The 22,214-nt window shown below is 40.2% G+C and overlaps 1 protein-coding gene across 5 annotated transcripts in view; it reads left to right on the top strand.

Moving 5' to 3' along the window:
- The window catches only part of LOC128136098 (NAD kinase 2, mitochondrial-like), a 53,823-nt gene extending 31,883 nt beyond the window's left edge, over positions 1 to 21,940 (top strand). For 3 of the 5 annotated variants that reach the window (XM_052775212.1, XM_052775213.1, XM_052775214.1), the window contains 8 exons: positions 2,258 to 2,341; positions 4,722 to 4,858; positions 5,909 to 5,987; positions 13,703 to 13,798; positions 15,991 to 16,046; positions 16,130 to 16,183; positions 16,649 to 16,772; positions 19,046 to 21,940. In XM_052775212.1, the coding sequence (XP_052631172.1) occupies positions 2,258 to 2,341; positions 4,722 to 4,858; positions 5,909 to 5,987; positions 13,703 to 13,798; positions 15,991 to 16,046; positions 16,130 to 16,183; positions 16,649 to 16,772; positions 19,046 to 19,184 (769 nt within the window). In that variant the 3' untranslated portion in view covers positions 19,185 to 21,940. Of the gene's footprint in view, positions 1 to 2,257; positions 2,342 to 4,721; positions 4,859 to 5,908; positions 5,988 to 13,702; positions 13,799 to 15,990; positions 16,047 to 16,129; positions 16,184 to 16,648; positions 18,318 to 19,045 lie in introns of all 5 variants that reach the window. The other 2 variants (XR_008233254.1, XR_008233255.1) reach the window with 2 other exon arrangements.
- Positions 21,941 to 22,214: the final 274 nt, after the last annotated feature.

Raw genomic sequence — 22,214 nt, 5'->3', positions numbered from 1 at the left:
CTTATTCCTCTTCCAAAACTTTTCAAATGCTGTGACTAGGTATTCTACATTACTGTAACGCTATCCAAACCAAAAATGGTAAATTTCTTCATAGTAGCTTGTATGGGGCTATGTTTTGGATTTGTGCTGAAAATAGTGTTGATAACACACTGATGTTTTAGTTACTGCTGAACAGTGCTTACACAGTGTCAAGGCCTTTTCTGTTCCTCACACTGTCATAGAATCATAGAATCGTTTCGGTTGGAAAAGACCTTCAAGATCATCGAGTCCAACCATTAACCATGCCCCCTAAACCATGCCCTGGAGTACCCTGTCCACTCGCTTTTTGAATACCTCCAGGGATGGTGAATCAACCACTTCCCTGGGCAGCCCATTCCAATGTTTGACAACCCTCTCAGTAAAAAAATTTTTCCTAATATCTAACCTAAATCTCCCTTGCCTCAACTTGAGGCCATTTCCTCTTGTCCTATCTCCAGACACCTGACAGAAGAGACCAACACCCACCTCACTACAACCCCCTTTCAGGTAGTTGTAGAGAGCGATAAGGTCTCCCCTCACCCTCCTCTTTTCTAGACTGAACAACCCCAGATCCCTCAGCCGCTCCTCATAAGACTTGTGCTCAAGGCCCCTCACCAACTTGGTTGCTCTCCTCTGGACATGCTCTAGCAGCTCAATGTCTTTCCTGTAGTGAGGGGCCCAAAACTGAACACAGTACTCGAGGTGCGGCCTCACCAGTGCCGAGTACAGGGGAACAACCACCTCCCTGTTCCTGCTGGCCACACTGTTCCTGATACAGGCCAGGATGCCGTCGGCCGCCTTGGCCACCTGGGCACACTGCTGGCTCATACTCAGCCGGCTGTCAACCAGCACCCCCAGGTCTTTCTCTGCTGGGCAGCTTTCCAGCCACTCTTCTCCAAGCCTGTAGCGCTGCATGGGGTTGTTGTGACCGAAGTGCAGGACCCGGCACTTGGCCTTGTTAAACTTCATACAATTGGCCTCAGCCCATCGATCCAGCCTGTCCAGATCTCTTTGTAGAGCCTCCCTACCCTCAAGCAGATCGACCCTGCCTCCCAACTTGGTGTCGTCTGCAAACTTGCTGAGGGTGCACTCAATCCCCTCATCCAAATCATTGATAAAGATATTAAACAGAACAGGGCCCAACACCGAGCCCTGGGGAACACCACTTGTGACCCGCCACCAACTGGATTTCACCCCATTCCCCACTACCCTCTGGGCTCGTCCATCCAGCCAGTTTTTCACCCAGTGAATAGTGCTCTTATCCAGGCTACGAGATGCCAGCTTCTCAAGGAGTATGCCGTGAGAGACAGTGTCCCACCAGTGAGGAGGCTGGGGGTGCACAAAAAGTTGGAGGGGACACAGTTGGGACAGCTGACCCCAACTGGCCAAAGGGATATCCCATACCATATTGTGTTGTGCTCAGCAATAAAACTGGGGTGGAGGTTGGTGGGGGGGCTGCTGCTTGGGGACTGGCTGGGCATTGGTCAGTTGGTGGTGAGCAATTGTTTTCATTTGCATCACTTGTTTTTCTTGGGTTTTATTTTTCTTTTTTTTTCTTACAATTTTTTTTAAATGTCTTTTTAATTATTAAACTGTTTTTATTTTAACCCATGAGTTTTTCTCACTTTTACCCTTATGATTCTCCCCCCATCCCACTGGGGGCGAGTGAGCGAGCAGCTGTGTGGCACTTAGTTGCTGGCTGGGGTTAAACTAGGACAAGTATCAAGCCTGAATAGCAGGGTTCTAATAACAAAGTGCCTTCAAGTTATCAAATATCCCTCATGAAAGGGGAACAATGTTTAGTCTTCTGGCTTTGACCTGAGATTCTTTTGATCTTAGGCATGTTACTTACCTGTTTTGTATCACTAACTTGTGTGTAAATTGAGGAAATATTCTTTCTAACTTGCAAGGTTTATTAAGCTTGAATTCCTTGCCTAGAACTATAGTGACGTGAACTATATCAGTACCTACGTATTCCTGCAGGATTACTAGCTGAACAGCCAGTTTTTAGGGGAAATGTGGGAGAAAGATTCTGATGTCTCACATATGTATGCCCCAGGAGCTGAGGTATATTGTTGCTGATGTGCTATGTATGTAAAGAATAGTATAGGTTCATAAAGGTCAAAGTCTAGCTTTGCTTTATGTAACAGAAAGAGCTGCTGCTTGCTTTTTTTTTTTTTTAAAGGGACCAAATCCTAATAGCTATACTGTCATTTTCATTGTCCTTTTTTGATTCCAGATCGGAGGGTCACTTATGCTTGCCTGCGAGATACACGCAATCATTTCCTGAAGCACTACAGAAGCTTTATCGTGGTGATTTCAGGTAGGATTCACTGATCATTGGTTTTTAAAAAAACATATTATGATTGGAAAATACTTAATGATGTGCAGTTCCTAAGGAGATGATGCTTAGTAAAAACTTAATGCCTCAAATCGTGAATTCTGTGTAGATGTTTATAGTGTTGAAAAATGGGTTTGTGGTTGAGAGTGGGATTGGAATATAAAGGATGAAATTGACTACCAATTCCTGCAAAAAGACTTTTGGTATGACCTTCAGTAATTGATCTCCTTTTCTGACTTAGCAAATACATAAATGAGGAACTGTATTCTTGTAAAGGATGTATTGGTTTACTTATTTTAACACTCAGAAGCACTTGTGATGGGTCATACTAATAGAAGCTAATGAAGCCTATGCAGTTAGGAAATGGTCAGTGTGATGCATCTGGGGTTTTGATGATTACAGTAGAGTGGCTTAAATTTTTTTACTAGATTAATGTTAGGCAAAGCTTTTCTTTATGCTGAAGATAGCTTGATGTTTTCAATACTAGATATTCTTAAAATAGAAGAATTTCCCTTGAATTGAGAAGGAAGCAATTTGAATTTTAAAGGACAGACTAGGAAAGAGGGTTTTTTTCAATAATTCTTAAAAAGAGACATTGTTCTGTGGTGTAATAACATTCCAGGATACTTTCATGATGGCAAACCATCAAACAGAAATAAGTCATTCACATGAAAATATATTGCAATTGGGTTTTTTGTTTTTACTTCTAGGATATTTAATTTGTAGCTTGAAGTGTAACTGTATTTGTGCCATAGAAAAGTTGTAGAATGAGGTGAATACATTCATCAGGATTGATTATAAATAACTGAAGGTGTTTCAATGGGTATTACTAAATGAAAAGGTACCTTCAAATCAAATATTCGGAGACTTAGAAAACAGAATATTTTAACTCTCCATCATGCTAAGTTGTTTAGGTAAAACTGGTAGTGTTGATGCACATAACTTCCCTTGATACTCTAGCCACTTCTAATGTTTTGTTGGATGTTATATTGTTGTTGCTGACACTCCTGTTGTTGCTCATTATGAAGCTGAAGCCTCACCAGAGTGAAACAGAAAGGATCTTCCTAGTTACTGTTTCAGAATAATAAGAACTGGTATTCCTAAGCAAGGACCTGAATGGGTGTTTGGCTTGGCAGTTCCCAGACTTATTCGGACCTAAGGAAACTTTAAAATGGGTGGATAAGTGGATCAGCCTGTCTGAAAGAGCTTTTGGTAGCTCAGAGTTCCATAAGGATGGTGAGGTGCCAGAGACTGGAAAAGGGGGATTGTCTTTTCTCCTTGTCCTTATCCTTGAAGTGTGTGTCAGCCACTTTAGTGCAACAATCTGTGTAAGCACTTACCTTGTCCCATGAAACAACCAACAACATTGGTTTATAAAGGACAAACTATATCAGACTACCCATGTTTCTTTTTTTGATGGTAAACAGTGTAACAGGATCTCAGAATAGGGGTACAATAGGAGTACAGTCCCATTTTCTAATTTTATAGGGGTTTTGACATGAGTATTGTAAGGAAGCTAGTGACGATGAGGGAAAACTAGTAATGTATTCATATAATGTGTAAGTCTTCCTTGCTGTAATTTCAGGAAACATGTAAGCTGGTTACTGTCACCTGGATATCAACAGTGTGAACTGGGAAAAGATGTGCTCAAAACACTTCCTTGTGATTTGCTTTCTTAATCAAAACCATGATTACTATTTTTTATATAATATCTAAATTGTAAGAAGAAAAAGGAATTGATATCTTCTCTAGGAAAAAGGTAGAAAAAAATGATGTAATAGCTTAAGGAACAATGCCTTTTATATCCTTCTCTTTCTTAATTTGAACTCCTCTTAAGCATCTTAAAGTTCCTAGGCCAGGAGAGATTCTTAAAATGAGAGGATGCTTGTGGCCCTTATGTATAAAGAGGTAGATAGAGCTGCTTTTCTGGACATCTGCAAATACAAACAAAAGATGGTAAAAATACAGCATGTATTGCTGTATAAATTCCTGAGAGCTGCTTGTTCTCAAACTCATTGCATCAGTCATGAATTCATAAGTTAGAATCACGTGCCTAAAAAGATGGGTTGTTATGTATAATGTAATGTTTGTAGACTACTTTTGGCCAGTGTCCTCTTACTTTATGCATATAAAAAAGCATTAGGTAGCAAATTAGTAAGCGTAAAGTGTTTTACATTTTAGTATGATTAACTTTCTGAATTTAGAAGTGATAGCAGAAGCTATAAAACTTGAAATGTGACTTCAAATATATTTAACTTTTAATCTTAAGATGGTCTGCTTTGAGAGTGAAGACTCTCTGATCCTATCTAATTCTGTAACAAATATTTCAGCTACTGATACCATCTTCTTTCTCCTCTCTAAGGTGGCAGTGGCAGCAAAGAATCCGACTGTATCTTGAAGGAACTGGTATTAACCCTACCCCTGTAGACTTACATGAACAGCAGCTAAGCCAAGAGCAACACAGCAGGGCTCACATAAATGAAAGATTCCAGGATCAAAGTAGGTTAAAATCTGTGACAAGAATAATCACTTTGCTATGATAACTTGGAATAGGAGATAAAGTTTTGTAAGAGTTGAAGTATTTGAAGTCTGGTTGCTGTATTTGAGAGGCAGGGAGAGATGGTTCTTGTCAGCTGAAGACCCAGACTAGGTGGTTTTGGTTTTTTGTGGGGTGTGTTGTGTTTTTTGTTGTTGGTTTTTTTTTTTTTTTTAAGAAGGGAGTATTTTTAGTTTCTATATGTTTATTCTGGACTGTAAACTTAGAACTAGTTTTCAGTATTAACAGTTAATTTATAGAGATGTTTTTAAATAGTATTATCTGCTGGCAAAATACCTGAACTCTTTTAAAATGGTATATCTTAGGGTCACTATAGACACTTCAGGTTACCACGTGAATAATTTACCATGCGTTTAGCTGTTCCACACTAAAAGTGTGTGTGCGTGTTCTTAACTTGTGCTAAATTTGAGGTAGGTTACCTCAATTGAAAAAGCTGTCACAGACTGCTTGCAAGCAAATGAGAAATTAGAAGTTAGAATCTCTTCCTGGGTAATTCCTTGGTCATCAGACACCTTCAACTGTTTTCTTTATGATGGATTGAAGATGCACAGTTCTATCCTAAACCTGTGTCTAGCCCTGCATTTCCTCAGTGAGAAGTCCTTAGTCAACACGAACAATTTGTTAATCCCCCTTAATTACCCTGTGGTATAAAGTGTAATTCTTTGAACTTTATCAGAAATGTCTGTTAAGTCATTGTCAGTGAATTTAACTAGGTTAGAGTGACAGAAGAGAAGACTTCAATCTGTCTGGTTGCCCACGAGTTTTTTTGGGGAAAGCAGTGTCTGAAAATAAGTGTCATTGCCTTATTGACTTTGGTTCAAATACTTGTAGTCTCCAGTAAAGGGAAAAAGCGAGTCCTTGAAGAAGATGGAGCGATAGGTCTAGAATGCAAACCCAGGCAGCAGAGTGTGTCCTCTAATGAGTTGTGAATTGTTTTTGAAAATTTGGGGTTTAGAGCCATGATTTATAACTGTTATATTCAATATCTGCAGGATCTGACATTTCTGGTCCACATCTTTTACCAGTGAGAGCACTCAATGAAGTCTTCATTGGGGAATCTCTTTCATCCAGGTATGTTTAATTGCTTGTTGTTGCAGCAAGGCACAATTGACTTAATTTCTTTTTATGACATTGCAATGGGCAATGCAGTGATGGGATGTCTTTGCTGTCAAATTTCTGTTCTAGTCCATGAATATATAACACTGATTGTATTGTTGCTGATTACAAAGTGTATATTCAGAGATTTAAATGCAGTGATGTTAACTTCTGGTTTTCCACCTTCCTGTCTGGCCTTTCCATCTTTCATTATTCCTGGCTGCTTGCTTGCTTCTTCATTGTTTTATTCCTTTCCTGGCTAGTTCTTACATAATCAAATACCTTCAATTACTATCTTTATAGTGGATTGAAGATTTAAATATCTGTCCTTAAACTGTCTCCTCTCCTGCATATCTTCTTAATTATCTTTTCATAAACTTTTAGCATGACCAAACTGAAATCCTAGTAACTTCTTCTTTCCCTGCCTTTCTGTCGTTAGAGGCAAAGGTATCAGCCTTCCTTTGGCTGAAGCTTTGTTATTGTGGGAAAATGTCCAATACTTATTTCTTCTTTTTAAGAAACCAGTTTGTATCAGATCCTGGTACTGCATTATCTGGGATACCTTTGACTGTCCTTTCTGTCCTGAAGATCAATACACTTGTGTTAGCCAAACTATAACAAGAAGGATGTGGGGAATGTGATTGGGGCTGTGGGAAAGGAGTTAAAACATGATCCTTAGTCAGGACTTGGCTGAATTTTTACTTGTATTTTATATTCCTTTTCCCTTTATTCTATATCTTTTTTTTTTTTTTTTAAACTTTAGAGTGTAACGTAGTCTTGTGTTTGTACAGTGCCTGGGACACTGTGTTTGCTGCTGGAAGCAGTATAAGTGTTCCATGAGTGCTTTATCTTCCACCTGGACTGCAACCTCAGACTGGCAGAAGCAATTAGTCTGAGATACAAATTTTGCTCTCTACCAAATCAAACCTAATTTTATCAAGATTCTAAAAAGTTTCTTTAACATACAGTGATAGAGGAACACAAAGCTGCTTTCCAACACTTTACAATAGCCCTCTACTTCTGAATGTCACAAATACATTGTGGTCTTTGATTCCAGTATATTTGAGAAGCATGGGGGAACACAGTGCCTGTAGGAACAAATCTCTAGTAATAAATTTTGTGTTAATAGGGCCTTACTCTTGAAGACTTAAATAATGATGTCACACAGGTGAACCTTCTGTAAGGTTCAAATACACAAGTCTGCTGTATATTAAGACAAAATGACTCTAGGTGCTTTGTAGGGAAATTCCATGTGGGGACGGATGACAGCACACCAATATGATGATCAAAGTCGCCAGTTTGTTGAGCATAGCAGAACATTCTTATACAATTCTCCAAGTTCCTTAAAAGCTCTGATTGGTTGCTGCATGCAAGCATATAGTGTCCACGCGCATAAACATAAGGCATAATTGGTTATACTAACTCTGTACACGCGCATAAACATAAGACATAATTGGTTATATCAACTAAAACATGCAAAACTTGTCTCAATCTAATTGGTCAAGATAAACTGCCGAATTGAGGTTGGTTGTGCCAAGTTCCCTTTATCGTGGAATGCGCACCTGTGTTCTTCTAATTGGTATCTTTCTTTTTTTGTTGTCTTGGTTATTCTGTTCAAGGCCTTCTAGAGGCATCTGGAACGCTCTTGTGACTGTTAGCTAAATATGTGTCCACAACAATTCCCCCCTTTTTTGTTTTTCGTCAATTAACACAGCCTTACTTCATCTATCAATTAATTTTTAAATACATTGCAACATACAAGGCACACAAATTAAAATACAAAAAAACACTACGAGATAAATCAAAACTATCTTAACTAATGATTTAAGAGCAGCTCTATTTTGTAAGGTTGTGTGTCTAATACTATCTACATTTAACAGTAAATCAGATAATACTACACCAATCTGTATTCAGGGACCCCAGAATTTGTGATTCCTGGGGTGGCAATGAGGGTGAATGCCCGATCCGTGGAAACCAGGCATTCCCATCCATTGAGTCCATGACCTGCTGCACAGGGGTCTCCATCAATAAGTTCTTAAACTTCGTTGATGCCAGTGGAACCCCCTATTAAACCTGTGAAAAAGGGATTGCTTGGTGCTGCTGTACAGAGGCATAAGCAATCTTGTCCGGTCACGTCAGCCAGGGTCATCCAGATGTTTTATTTGGCTTGCGGCGGTATCCATGACTACATCCATCCGAGGACTGTGAGGAAGATGGACCATCTGTACATTCTTGTGCCGTCTTGCGCCGCAAACTCAGCCCAGCAATCGGTAGGTGCCAGCTTTACATGGGCGTCCCCACTGAGGCAACGATGGCCTTGCCATACACCAGCCCGATGCTCTTTGGAAAATCCCGGTATTTATACATTTGCAGAGGAACGGATTTCAGCGCACGTGGCCAGCGGGTGCCAAAATCCGCCTCGGTTGCAACATGGGGAGCCTATGACGCATGCGCTCGCTGGCCAGGCGCGCTGCACGAGTCATAGCCATCCTGTCTACTGGTTCATGGGCTTTGTGATGCGGTTGCAATGCACAGAGAATCTTGACCTGTTATGTTGGCCAAGGTGACCTACACGTTAGTTTTTGGCTGAGGTGGTATTCATATTGCCACACCATCTAGGATCTTCCAGATGATGATGGTCGTACAAATCGAGCGGGAGTCCATCGTGGGCCTGTATCCCTAATTTCCGGCCGCTCCTGATATGTGGATAAAAAGTGTCTAAATATCAGTGGACCACCTGCATCAGACCAACGATTTAGAAAATTTAAAACATAAGTGGCTTTAGCTAACTTTTCTTGTGGAGAGAGATTCCCTACTCCCTTTTTTCTTTTTTTTTTTATCAATTAACACCTGCTGTATTGCCCTTTGCAAAGATCTATGGACACAATTAATTAAACACAGTAAAAGCAACATTATACCTAATAAAATACACAAGAATAAAAGAAACCCCGATTTTTAACAAAGATACAAACCAACTCCTAAGTCCCCATCCTGCAGCTAAATGCTCTAAGCCGAAATGACAGCTTTTTTAATTGCGTTAAAGCTCTTGCAGCCCCTTCTTGCCTCTGCAGTTCTGTTATCTTGTTTATTAATTGCTCCACTGTCCAAGTTCCTCATGTCCGTTGTTTTTCTGGTGGTTCAAAGTCCTTTCATACTGCAGCTGTCACGTACTCTGGCCCACTCATGCTAACTGTGGCCTACTTATGCTAACTCTAAATAATCAGGCTCAAAGAACTGTCCCCCATTTTCCATGAAATCTCCCACAATTCCCCCTTTTTGTTTTTGTGCAAGCAATCATACATTCAACTATTTTTATGATACATGGTACAATCATTACAACTGCTAATATTACAATTAAAATAACTAAGCCATGCATAAGCAAATCTTTCAACCATCTCGTAATTCTTAAACTTGTTAGTCATCTACTTAACCCTGTGTTAGTTATCGTGAGCCTTTTTACTGTGAATCATATTGATATCAGGTGTTAGTAATGTAAGTTGTCCGAGGCTACATGGCCTCCCATTAAGTTTCGATGGAATTCCCCCTCACGCTCTATCCCCACAAATTAAAAACATCCCTGCAGGTAAAGCAGCTGGAATAGAAAAAAGAGCGTGATATTCTGGAATAGATATAGTTACACCAAGCTGTAGCATTTCTATATACAGGCAAAATAGCATTTACATTCTGACCCTTTCGAGTGGTGTTATAGGTGTAATTAAACATCACACAGGCATTCATGATGACTGATCCTAACAACTCTAACTCTTGAGGTTCTTGCATTACTTGAGGCAGGTGTGCATACACACCGTCCCAATTATCGACACAGGATTGTGGGTTAGTACAAAGGGAAAATTCAGGCATTGGATCTGGCCAGGTGTCTAGAGGTAACCCCACCAAAGAGGTAGAAAAAGGGTTTTCAGGGGTAGCGACAGAAAGACATATAGCTTCTTGATGCGTTATGTTTGCCAAAGTTACCCATACATTCTGTTTTGGTTGTTGGATCATCCATTCGTCACTTATGTGTGTCACCCATAACAGGCCAAATGCAGCGAGGAGGAGGAAAGCGAGGGGGGGGGTAAAGGGGGTGCATCAAAGGATACGGTTGGCCGTTTTTCTCGCTTCACAGCAGCCTCCAGCTGTGCCAGCTTTTCTATTACTGACTGCAACTGCTGCGAAGTAGGCTCCGGCCCCTCTTCATGCTCTTGAGGCGATCCAGGCGTAGACGGAGGCAACGGAGGGTATATGCTAGGTATAATTTGTTCATGTTGAGCGGCAATCTCTGGGGGCTGTTTTCTCGTAGGCGGATTTTTACTCGCTTCCTGATTCTGTAGGGTTTCCTTTAAGCATACGGTTAGGGAGGCTTGGGAACTGTCAGATGGCTGATTAATATCGGCAGTCCCAGGGAGTGGAGTAGAAGTCAAGGGCACAGGAGCAGGCAGACAAGCTCCAGGGAAGCCAAAAGTCTCTCTCGCTGCATTATGTTTTTCTCCCCGCGTTTCTCCTTTGCTTGCGGTGGGAGAGAGAGCAGCAAAAGCAGACGCAGCTGCTTTATGATCTGCTTTCATTTCTTGCAGAGTTGTCTTAATTACTTTCCATAAAGTTCCAAGACCTTTAACTTCTTTAGACCTATCGCTAATTTCATCCCATAGGGAGGTTCCGATAGCTTCCCAGGTACTAAGCTCAAAAGCTGTACCCGCACTAATTAAAAGGTTTCTGTCCTTTTTAATATCCGTGTCTGTTTTTTTAACCAGCCTCATAAATGTCTTTACAGCTGCCTTTTCCTTCGCAGATGCTGCGATACCCATGCCGCCTTTTATCACGTAAGCTTATGATTCCTGCCTCTCTCGAGCAGCCCGGTGCTTTCTTATAAGCCCACCGGCATCCGCGGCAATCTCCCCTGCCTTTTCAGTTGTTAGCGTTCCCCTCTTGTTCCTTACCGGATCACGTCGGGGTGTATTGGTTTTGTGTGGCAAGGTTTTGGTAGCGGGGGGGGGGGGTTACAGGGGTGGCTTCTGTAAGAAGCTGCTGGAAGCTTCCCCTGTGTTCGAGAGAGCCCATACCAGCCGGCTCTAAGACGGACCCGCCGCCGGCCAAGGCCGAGCCAATTGGTGATAGTGGTAACGCCTCTGTGATAACATTTTTAAGAAGGAAAAAAAGTTGGGACGGCGGTATTCGGCAGCCGGAGAGAGGAGTGAGAACATGTAAGAGAAACAACCCTGCGGACACCAAGGTCAGTGAAGAAGGAGGGTGAGGAGATGCTCCAGGTGCCGGAGCAGAGATTCCCCTGCAGCCCGTGGTGAAGACCGTGGTGAGGCAGGCTGTCCCCCTGCAGTCCATGGAGGTCCACGGTGGAGCAGATATCCACCTGCAGCCCGTGGAGGACCCCACGCCGGAGCAGGTGGGTTCCCGAAGGAGGCTGTGACCCCGTGGGAAGCCTGCGCTGGAGCAGGCTCCTGGCAGGACCTGCGGATCTGTGGAGAGAGGAGCCCACGGAGCAGGTTTTCTGGCAGGACTTGTGACCCCATGGGGGGCCCACACTGGAGCAGTCTGTGCCTGAAGGACTGCACAGCGTGGAAAGGACCCATGCTGGAGCATTTCGTGAAGAACTGCAGCCCGTGGGAAGGACCCACTTTGGAGAAGTTCGTGGAGGACTGTCTCCCGTGGGTGGGACCCCACGCTGGAGCAGGGGAAGAGTGTGTGATGAGTCCTGCCCCTGAGGAGGATGAAGCGGCAGAAAATAACGTGTGATGAACTGACCGTAAACCCCATCCCCGTCCCCCTGTGCCGCTGGGGGGTTGGTAGAGAATCCGGGAGTGAAGTTGTGCCTGGGAAGAAGGGAGGGGTGGAGGGAAGGTGTTCTGAGATTTGGTTTTATTTCTCATTACCCTACTCTGGTTGATTTGTAATAAATCAAGTTAATTTTCCCCAAACTGAGTCTGTTTTGCCTGTGATGGTAATTGGTGAGTGATCTCTCCTGTCCTTATCTCGACCCACAAGCTCTTTGTTATATTTTCTCTCCCCTGTTCAGCTGAGAAGGAGGGGGAGTGATAGAACAGCTCTGGTGGGCACCTGGCGTCCAGCCAGGGTTAACCCATCACACGGGGTCACCAGATGTAGGGAAATTCCATGCGGGGACGGATGACAGCACACCAATATGATGATCAAAGTCGCCAGTTTATTGAGCATAGCAGATCATTCTTATACAATTCTCTAAGTTCCTTAAAAGCTCTGATTGGTTGCTGCATGCAAGCATATAGTGTCCACGCGCATAAACATAAGGCATAATTGGTTATACTAACTCTGTACACGCGCATAAACATAAGACATAATTGGTTATATTAACTAAAACATGCGAAACTTGTCTCAATCTAATTGGTCAAGATAAACTGCCGAATTGAGGTTGGTTGTGCCGAGTTCCCTTTATAGTGGAATGCGCACCTGTGTTCTTCTAATTGGTAACTTTCTTTTTTTGTCTTCTTGTTTATTCTGTTCAAGGCCTTCTAGAGGCATCTGGAACGCTCTTGCGACTGTTAGCTAAATATGTGTCCACAACAGTGCTTCTTCCAAGGGCTTATTCTGCATGTCAGTTAAACAAGGAAATTGAAGGAAAAAAACCCTTTCATACCCAGCTTGCAAAAATTCTTAAACTGAATCAAGCTGTGCATCTGTGTTCTTAACTTGCTTCCAGTTCTTTAATCTTCCCATCTTCTCAAGAGTGAGTAAACACAATGCTCTTAGTTACTAAGAGCCTAAATTGTTTGACACCAAATATGGAAGAGGTGTATTCTTAGTCGATCCAGACTGAAGTTCATCACCTAAAACAGCTCAGTAAGCTCCTTTTACTAAAAAGGGTGGAACTCAGTCATGCCAAACACAGTGAATGTGGCGTTTTTCTAAGAGGGTATCTATTAATCTGAAGACTATATCATACTGTTTGGATTAGGCACTATGAACATCAACAACTTTAGTTCATAAATATACACCTGGATGTTATGAAGCTTATGGAGAGAGATTGTCTGGTTGCCATAGGCCTAACATTAGGAATCCCCTGATATATGAATAATACCATGCAGAATGATGATTGTGCCCCAAGACTTACTACATTTGAGTTTTATGAAGAATTTTCCCTGGAGAGAAACTTAAGCCTGCTGAGTGTTGTAAAACTGTGTGTGAAGAATCACAGTGGATTTTTAATTACTGAAGTGATAAAGAATTCAGCTTGAAGCCATGCTATTACTTACTGATGTTGGAATTCCTTACCTCTTAGTGTTCCCTGATGTAATTTTTTGAGACCCAATCACAGCATAAACACAGTTTATGTGATAGTTCAACAATTATGTAAGGAAGGTAATGTATTTGTAGTTTCATTTATAAGTCCAGAAAACCCTGCTTGTATACAAAGCTATTCCCATATGAGTTCTTTGCATGGCATTTCATTTGTAAAAGTAGCTGCAGAAAAACTGCCTAAAAGCTCATGCTGCAAATCACTTTTGTCCATTATAAAAACTGCTATAAAACAGTGAATCCAAAGTGGCTGCCAAATCGGAAACACTGTACAAAGCCTGTGAAATTGTCATCCAGATTTGAAGCTAGCCCCTCAAAATGTTTGTGCCTGATAAGGCTGTGTATTCTGTCATATTCAGGGAGAACTTTAAGTCCTGCAAACCAAGTTTTAAATTCTCGCTTCATAGGGCCTCCTATTATGAGATATCAGTTGATGATGGTCCTTGGGAAAAACAGAAGAGTTCAGGGCTTAATGTGTGTACTGGAACAGGATCAAAAGCATGGTAAGTACATGTTGCTGCTTTGATATAAAATATTGTTTCAGATAAGCAAAATAGGTCCATCTAGCTTAAGCATTTTGTCTGTACTGAGACTCTCTTAAGCTATGGGTAAGTCAGTGCATGTCAGTTATGTCCAAATATTCTCACTGTTGGTATGGTTCAAAGCTGCCTCAGGTGTATGAGAAGAGCAGAGCACCCCTCACTTGTAGGTATGGAAAGAAGAGTTGAAAGGATGAGGAGCTGAGGCATTGAGACAGAAGTTTACCTTAGGTGTAATTTTGGTGAAAGAGTTGCATGTCCCACATGGAGATGAATGGTTAGAGGTGGTGAGGGAAAGAGACTCTTCTCTGTCTGACTTGCAGAGCATATTGGGGTGTGGGGATGGTGGTGTCTGAGCTACTCTTGTTGGCTAAAATTAAAATGTTTAGATGAAGTACCTCAGAAAACTCTTATAAAAATCTAAGCTTTAAGAAGAATTGGGAAAACATGTACTTGGAAACAGTATTAAATGTTCTCTGGCACATCTACTGTCCATTCTCCTTCCAAGCCTCTTTAAAACTTAATTGAAAGGGCACAGTCTCTTTGCCAAAATATTCCCCTTAAAGATGGGCATATCTAAGTGGAGCTGTGCTAGCTTAATCAAAGGGGTAAATTTTCTTAACTTCAGTTTAAACAAGCTGCAGTACTGTCTAATCAATTTAGTTTTGAGATGAGAGATGTGTGCAGTGAGAGCCTCTTTCATTTGGAAATCTGGCTGTGCTTATAGTTTAAAGTTGTACAACAGGCCCTGGATTTATGTGACAAGCTAAGATGAACTAAACCCAAAGCTTTTAATGAAATTAAAAAATGAATATTCATGCTGTAACCATGGTTACTGGGGTTTACTCTTCTTTGTAATTCAGAATTTTGTATTCAGTCAGCATAACTTGGTCCTGGAGGCTGCCAAGGATGAAATTGGCAGACTGCTAGGGGAACTTTCCTAGTATTTAGTACCTTGGGAGCTTATAGTCTTAGTTCAAAGCTGTTCTTATGCATTTCATTTGATTATACATTCTGTACTGAGCAATCCCAGAACCAGGGACCAAATTCCAGGATTGCCCATCTTCGTTGCTGTAATCAGTGTGTACTGCTGGACTTTTCTAAACTTGAGGCCAAGCCTCAGTGGGGTGATCTTCCTTAGCCTGTGGGTTAGGGGCTCTCTTGGGATTTCAGACCTCCTCAGCCTGAGATGCATTTAAATGTCCAAGTGCTTCCTTCAGCTGTCAAAACTTACATAAAAGGATATGTAGTTGAGAGAGAATGATTTCATACTGTGCATCTCCATTTTTCCCAAGCATCTGTTCAGGCTTGCAGGTAGGCAGTGAGTGTAAGAGGAAGAGCTTTGAACAACCACTCTCAGCTCTGTAGTCTGTTAGATGTATAGTGGACGTCTGTTGCAGTCTGCGGTATTTTACTGCCACAACAGAAGTGCTGGGCTGAGACCTGGGCAACTGAGATGTTCACAGTACTGCTGCATGGAGGCTGTGATTAGTACCTAATCCCTTTTGATCCTGGGTACAGGAGGGAGACTTTTATTGGAGTTTAGACTTGGTTCAGACTGAGGCTTTATGCTGACTTGTCATGCATCCAAATGTGGCAAATGCAAAAGTGTCTGATCTAACTGTTCCTTTTTTATATACACTGATTCTTGTGAGATTCAAGCCCACACCTTATGGTATGGACAGAGAGGCATAATATTTGTAAAGAAGCGTTGGGTCCCATAAATTAGAGCTAACAGAAGGAATTAATTAGCAAGAGGTGGATAGAAGGGATAAAAACACATAATCTATTGAACTGTCATGTTTCAATTTTTCTAATGCAGACTTAAATCACCAATTATTGGGGTTTTAAGGCAGGAGGATTACTGATAAGGAGACTACAGCCTGTGTATCATGCTTTTTTTTCCTGAAGACTTTACTTAATGGTTTATTAAGGTTTACAAAACCACAGGTAGATGTCAAATCAAGAGTTACTTTAAGGCATTTTTTTGGAGACTGATGTCAGCTCACAGTTAATAGAATTCTTTATTTATTTTTTCTTCTTGTTACGGAGCCTGGTTCTTCATCTGTATGCAAGATTGTTTTGTTTTGGTTTGGTTTTTTTTCCCCTCCCAAATTGTATTGCTTAGCAAACAAGACTTCTACTTCTCTGTCTAGGTCCTATAATATTAACAAGGTAGCAAATCAAGCTGTTGAAGAGATCCTTAAGATTGGTGAGTGAAGAGTGTGGCACTACTGGCTAAGTTTATATAAAGATACTCCTATCTAATTGGGGCTCTTTCTCTTGGCTCAACAGCTAAAAAGCATGGAAGCTTGAATATGCCGTTGAACACAGAACTAGTACAAAAAGGTTAGTGAAAAAGGCAAGATTTCTTTAAGGTATCATAACTTTGACCAGTTCATTTTGATAGTACTCTAGTACTCAGTGCTGCTTTCAGTATTTTAGTGCTCTTGCAATATTAGTCTTTCTTACAACCATTATTTAGTAGGCACATTTGGTGAAAAATGTCTGACTCAATATGAAAGCACTTATTTAGATTTTCATATGTATAGATCTTCAGGAGAATTTCAGTTCTCCTAAGATTTGAAACAGTACTTAATCACATGAAGAGGGCTGGTGAGTGTTAGTCATGCAATAGAACTGAAAGGAATCTTCTGTAAAATTAAATTATTTTGAAGGTGAAGGCTATCAAACATCTGGCAAGACTCAATATTCCCTCTTGATAGGGAAGCTGCTCTTTTCTGGAGGAATGTGTGTTTCTGAGAATAACTAATTTTCTCTGGAAAAACTAATGGCTGATTTCTCTATTTACAGTAACAAATGATTTCAATGACTCCCTGCTCTACAGTCCAGAAGAACCAAAGATGTTTTTCAGTATTCGAGAACCTATTGTAAACAGAGTTCTCTCAAGTAGTCGGCAGCGTGGCTTCTCTTCAAAGTAAGCATTGGCTGCAGCAGTCACTGAAGAGTTATTTCATTCTGTGTGTTTGTCAAAGTATGAGTAATCCAGGAGTTTCACTTGAAGTGTTTCAACATCCAGTTTGTGTTTTGAGGGGCTTTTGAGTATTGTCCTCATAAGAATAGGAAGAAAGTTTCCAAGTTGGGTTATGCCTTTTTAATGTTTGATCCACGCACAGTCTTACAGAATAAAATAATCTCACTGTTCCCAGTTTTGGGTGTGTGCCATTTCCCCAAGTATGAGAGGGGCATTGACAAACTGGAGTGAATTCAGGAAAGGGCCACTGAGATGATTAGGGGTCCAAAACACATGGTGTATAAGGGAGAGACTCAAAGGGTGCTTTTGTTTAGCCTGGAGGAGACAAGACTAAGCAGGGGGAATCCAGTTGCTGTCTTCAGCTACATAATGGATGGTTACAGAGGAGGATGAGTTAAACTCTTTTCAGAGCAGAATATGAAGCAACAGCCATGATTTTATGGGATGTAAGATTCTGATAAAAATAAAAGGAAAAATTTTTCACAGTAAGGATGGTCAGGCAGTAGAATAGGTTACCCAGAGATTGTGCTATTACTGTCCTTGTAGATAGTCAAAATTTGACTGGGCAAGGCCCTAAGCAACCTAACCTGTCTTTCAAGTAAGGCCTGCTTTGAGTGGAGAGAGACTCAAATTCCACTCCTTTTGAGCCACATCAGTGTTGCAAAAACATTTTATGACCTGGTAATAAAGGACATCTCTGTCTACAGGGGCTAAATATTATGATATTAGAGGCCTACTGTGTATGAGTCATGTCTTTAAATGTTTACTGCTGCTTAGTCATTTTGATCTGGGAGGTCTCAAGGGTGAGAAAATCTTAAGAGATTGTAAGAGGAGAGGCTAAAATAGGAACAAATAATTGCATTTTCATCCATGGGTTCTCCAGGACTAAGTCTTGTCTTATTTGGAGTCCTCAGCATGGGATATGCTGTAAAAACTATACTGGAGCAACAAATGTCTGCATACCTATGAGGGATATCTGCCCATTTTTCCTTTTTGGAGTAGAATTTGCTGCCTGTCACAGTTGGTCTTTAGCTCTTGATACTAGAGGTCTCCCCTCTGTTGTTCTTTATCTTTTTTGACATAGTAGCTGCCCAGAGTGAAATGGAGTGGAGCATGCCTCCACGTTCTTCTGCAGTGTCCAGACTTGGCTGTGTTTTAATGATGTGCAGACCAATTAAGCTTTGACACTGTGGCCATGCTTCCCAGCTTTCCATATTTATGATAGATGTGTCTTCATGAATATTTAAGTCACTGGATAACTGTTGATTAAATTTTGGAGATCAGAAGATTGTCTAGACCAAGGCCTAAGTCAGGAACAATCAAGCACATCCATGTGAGACTGAAGTCTTGCAGCTGCTCTGGCATCACTACTAGTTCCCATCTAGCAATATGAAAAAAGTTTGGAGAACTCTTCATTTAATAGTGTTTTCACTTTCTACATATTTGAAAGGATAAATCCCAATGGTTGAGTTAATTTTCTTTTTAAAGGTAAGTGAAGAATATGGTGGTTAGCTTTATTCTGTCTTGTCTAGCTGTAGAAGAGCTGCCTTAAATTTTATAAGCTTAAATTTATTAGCTTAAAGATATAGTAGTAAAACCCTAATATTGACAGTAATATGCTGCCATACCTATTCATGATGTTGCCTGGTTAGCATTCTGACCTTCAGCTTTGTGTTTGAAGTGACTTTCCCTTCTCTCTGTGAATGATTAATGTAACAAAACAGACTATATTAATATCCAAATTATTTGAATCTCAAGCATTGCTAGTTGAAACTGCATGTTCCACTTAACATGAAGACCATACACTAGAATTGTAAATTAATATAAAACTTTTCTGTGAAAGATTAAGCAAATCACTATTAAATGGGATAATCAGTAGCTTGCTTAAAAATACACCTAAACTGCCGCTTTCAATATCAAGTGTTATGTTACAGGCTGTTCTCAGACTCTTGGAGTAATAGTCTCTATTTGAACAGGTCCTTCAGTTCTCTCTGGACTCTTTGCTATGTCTATACAAAGTACTGATAGGTTGGGGGATTCTAGTGCTTAGTACTATGCTAAATCCTTCTCTAAGCATACTCCTGTGTGATTAAGCATTTACTGATCCACACAAAGGAATGTCCAAGAACCAGTCTCATTGTTCAGATAAGTGTTTGTGTGAAATACCTAATTTTTTAAAGCTATTTTGTAAAAACTTATTTTTTGGGGTTTTGCAGAGTCTGTGTGCGTTCCCGTTGTTGGGATGCATGTATGGTTGTAGATGGAGGAACATCTTTCGAGTTCAATGATGGGGCAATAGCTTCAATAATGATTGATACAGAGGATGCACTGTGCACTGTTCTGCTGGAAGAATGAAGGACCCTAGTGTCTTCTGCTGAAACAATTCTGGATCCAGAGAGGGAACTCCTGGAGACAGCACATCACAATGCTGCATTAAGTTGGAAGTTGGCTTTTTTGGATGCAAGAGCATTTGGAGGAAGCTTGAGATGCTTTTCATTCTTTCTGTTGGGGAAATCTTAGCCTGATATTTAAGTTCTTTTTGCATCTGGTGTAAAGGAAATATATTTGAAGTCTTACCTCAACATTTTTAACCCGTAAGGCAAACATAAAAGAACATCTTTTCAAACACAGATAGATGGGTTCAAGTATTAAGTCAGTAGCATTAAATATTCAGATGCACAGTTTTTTTAGTAAGTCTGGGACTGATGAAACTAAACACCTTCATACATTTCATACATATACTTTTATAGAAAAGTTGACTGTCAATCTAGCGATTTGATGCAAGGATATATAGATTTTGGTAAGTCCTGCTGTTGACATAATCAAAATGGAAATACAAACCTTTTGTATGCTTTTAAAAAAATTTTATAACTCTCTAGTTTCATACAACTTGTGACGTGCTTTTTTTTTTTTTTCCTCTTCCAGTATTTTTTTTCTACTTTGTAGATTTACATCAAAAGTAAAGTCTGGCTTAATTTCTAGAAGCTCTTTTCACATCTTGAATGAGGTAGCTCTTACCTTTTCTCTTTGGATAGAGAGGGACTTGAAACCCAAGGGTTTTCTTGAGCCCTTTAATAGGAATATACAAACTATAGAAAATATGTTGAAGTAAGATATACTCCTTCACTGAATGGATTAGCTGGCTAGCAGGTGTTCAGTCACAGTAGTGTATGCAGGTGGCTATCCTTAAGAAAGATATTTGGCCTTAAGAAGTTGAATGATTTGGAATTTTAGGTTCTGAGTTTCTTTATAACTGAAGAAGAATGGGATGTGCTGGGTGCTAGTTAGTAGTTGGAGCTCAAGTTAATACCTATATGTCTCCCAGTTTTCCAAGTATGAGTTTAACTTCTCCAGAAAGTTTAATTTTACAATCCTGTGCTGAATTCTACTGATATTTAATTGGCAAAAAATTAATTTTAATTTTATATGCCTCTGTTGCAAGTTGATAATGGAAAAAAAGCTCTGATTATAGAAGAGGAAGTGACTTTTTAGATAATGTTTTAGACAAACTGTGAACTTTGCCTTTGAAAGTTTGTGCTGATTAATGCATAGATGAGAGGGCAGATTTTGACAAAATGAAGACTACTACAGCAGGAACTCTTCTGCAACATGACTTGAAACAAATTATTTTTGTCCTGTCTACTACAGATCTATTTCCAAAAGTGAGTTTTCCTCAAACTACTTTTGAGTGAAGAGATTCCTGTAACAAAGGTTCTCAGGTCTAATGGGAATGTTCTCCAATGTGGCCAATCTGTATTTATTGCCAATCACAAAATGTAAACTGACCTTTATAGGTGGAAGAAGTGTATAAAGGGTTATGGGTTTTTTTGCTTCTACTACTATATTACTATTTACTACTTTAGGTTTTTTATTTACTCTGAAACAGAATTTGGAGGAAATGGATTTGACCAGGCCATTCAATTTTAGAAAAATGTGACACTGATGGAGCTTTTTGAATAAGCTTATCACTATTTGTATACATTTCACCTTTTAAGTGTGCTGCAGACTGAGTATCTGCTTGAGTCATCTGGATTGCAGACCAGAAGGGGAAAATCAAAGTAGCCAAATATTCTTTCAAAACTTGGTAAGTTCAGGAACTATCAGAATAAAGCTCTTAATGTCTAAAATAATCTGCAAAACTGGCCTAAAGGTGAAGATGCAAAAGACTAATCTTTCTTTAGAAAGTTGGCTGCACAGAGATTAGGGTGTTTTAGTTAATCCATCTATAACCAGTTAAGGATAGTTTATGTGCCTCTGTCTAATACACTAGTCAATATGCTGTTAAGATTAAAAAAAACCCAACCAAACAAAAAAACCCACCCCCCCCAATGCCAGTAACGCTAATTTATGACTTTCTAGGACTTTACTACTGTGTTAGATCAGAGGTTTAGGTATTGAAAATGTCCTTGAATACCTGCATAGACAAATTTATGGCAGAAACTCTGTCCCCTACTTATTTAGATGCATTTGTGTGCTGTAATGTTTTAATGGAGACTGATTAGTCTGATCAGGGTGCATACCTCTTAAAGATGTCTCTCATTCCTTATTCTGAATGCTGAGACTAAAAGGCAATGTTTTCAAGCCCTGGAGACCCAAAGTATGATCTGGTTTAGGGCTTAGTAAGAGATTTCACAGTTCAATTCCTAACTGTTACTTAGGAAAATGGAAACCTGACCTACTCATGAGTGGCCTCTACTGGTTTTGTGTCTGTATTTAACTGCACTTCTGTTGAAGCATTTACTGGTGAATGCTTGATTTAAATAACTAGGATGATTCAGAGATCTATAATAGATAAACAGTAAGCTACCTTTTTTTCTTTTTTTAATTAAAGACTTGTAGAATCCTTTTTAAGGATGCTTTATTACAAAGGATTGCAATACAGACAACTTACCTGGTAGACAGTGTTCTGTGAAAGGACTGAGTATTGGTTTAACACTGATTTAATCTGCCTGGACTGGCACTGAACTCTGTACCTCTTCTACCTGCTGAATCAAATCCATGGTCTCTTCATTTAGTGCCAGTCCACAATTCTGTGTTCTGCTAAACTAGACCTGTCATTCTTTGCTTTTTTTTTAAAAAAAGTGGTGTTTATACATTATGTAATAAAAATTAAAAACTTAGATACATGTAGCTGTCTTGTGCCTTATTTCAACTTTCAAAAATGTTTCATGTGTTCAGCTTCCTCTCGCTTACTATGCAGTTTGTTTTAAATAATGGTTTCTAAGCCTTCATGCTTTCTTTCCGTAGGTAAAATAGAGACTTATCTATGTGGCAGTTTTTGGTATGGATTGCTTGGAGCTACCAACTAACCTTTTCAGTTAGGAAAAGGTCAGTGCTGCACCTTACTCAGAGGACTTCCATTATGTGTTTGCTACAGCTGCCATC

This window comes from Harpia harpyja, chromosome W, assembly GCF_026419915.1.
Source record: "Harpia harpyja isolate bHarHar1 chromosome W, bHarHar1 primary haplotype, whole genome shotgun sequence".
In the NCBI taxonomy this organism is placed as follows: domain Eukaryota; kingdom Metazoa; phylum Chordata; class Aves; order Accipitriformes; family Accipitridae; genus Harpia; species Harpia harpyja.
The sequence above is the reverse complement of the archived record's forward strand: the minus strand, read 5'-3'. Positions and strand labels throughout refer to the sequence as shown.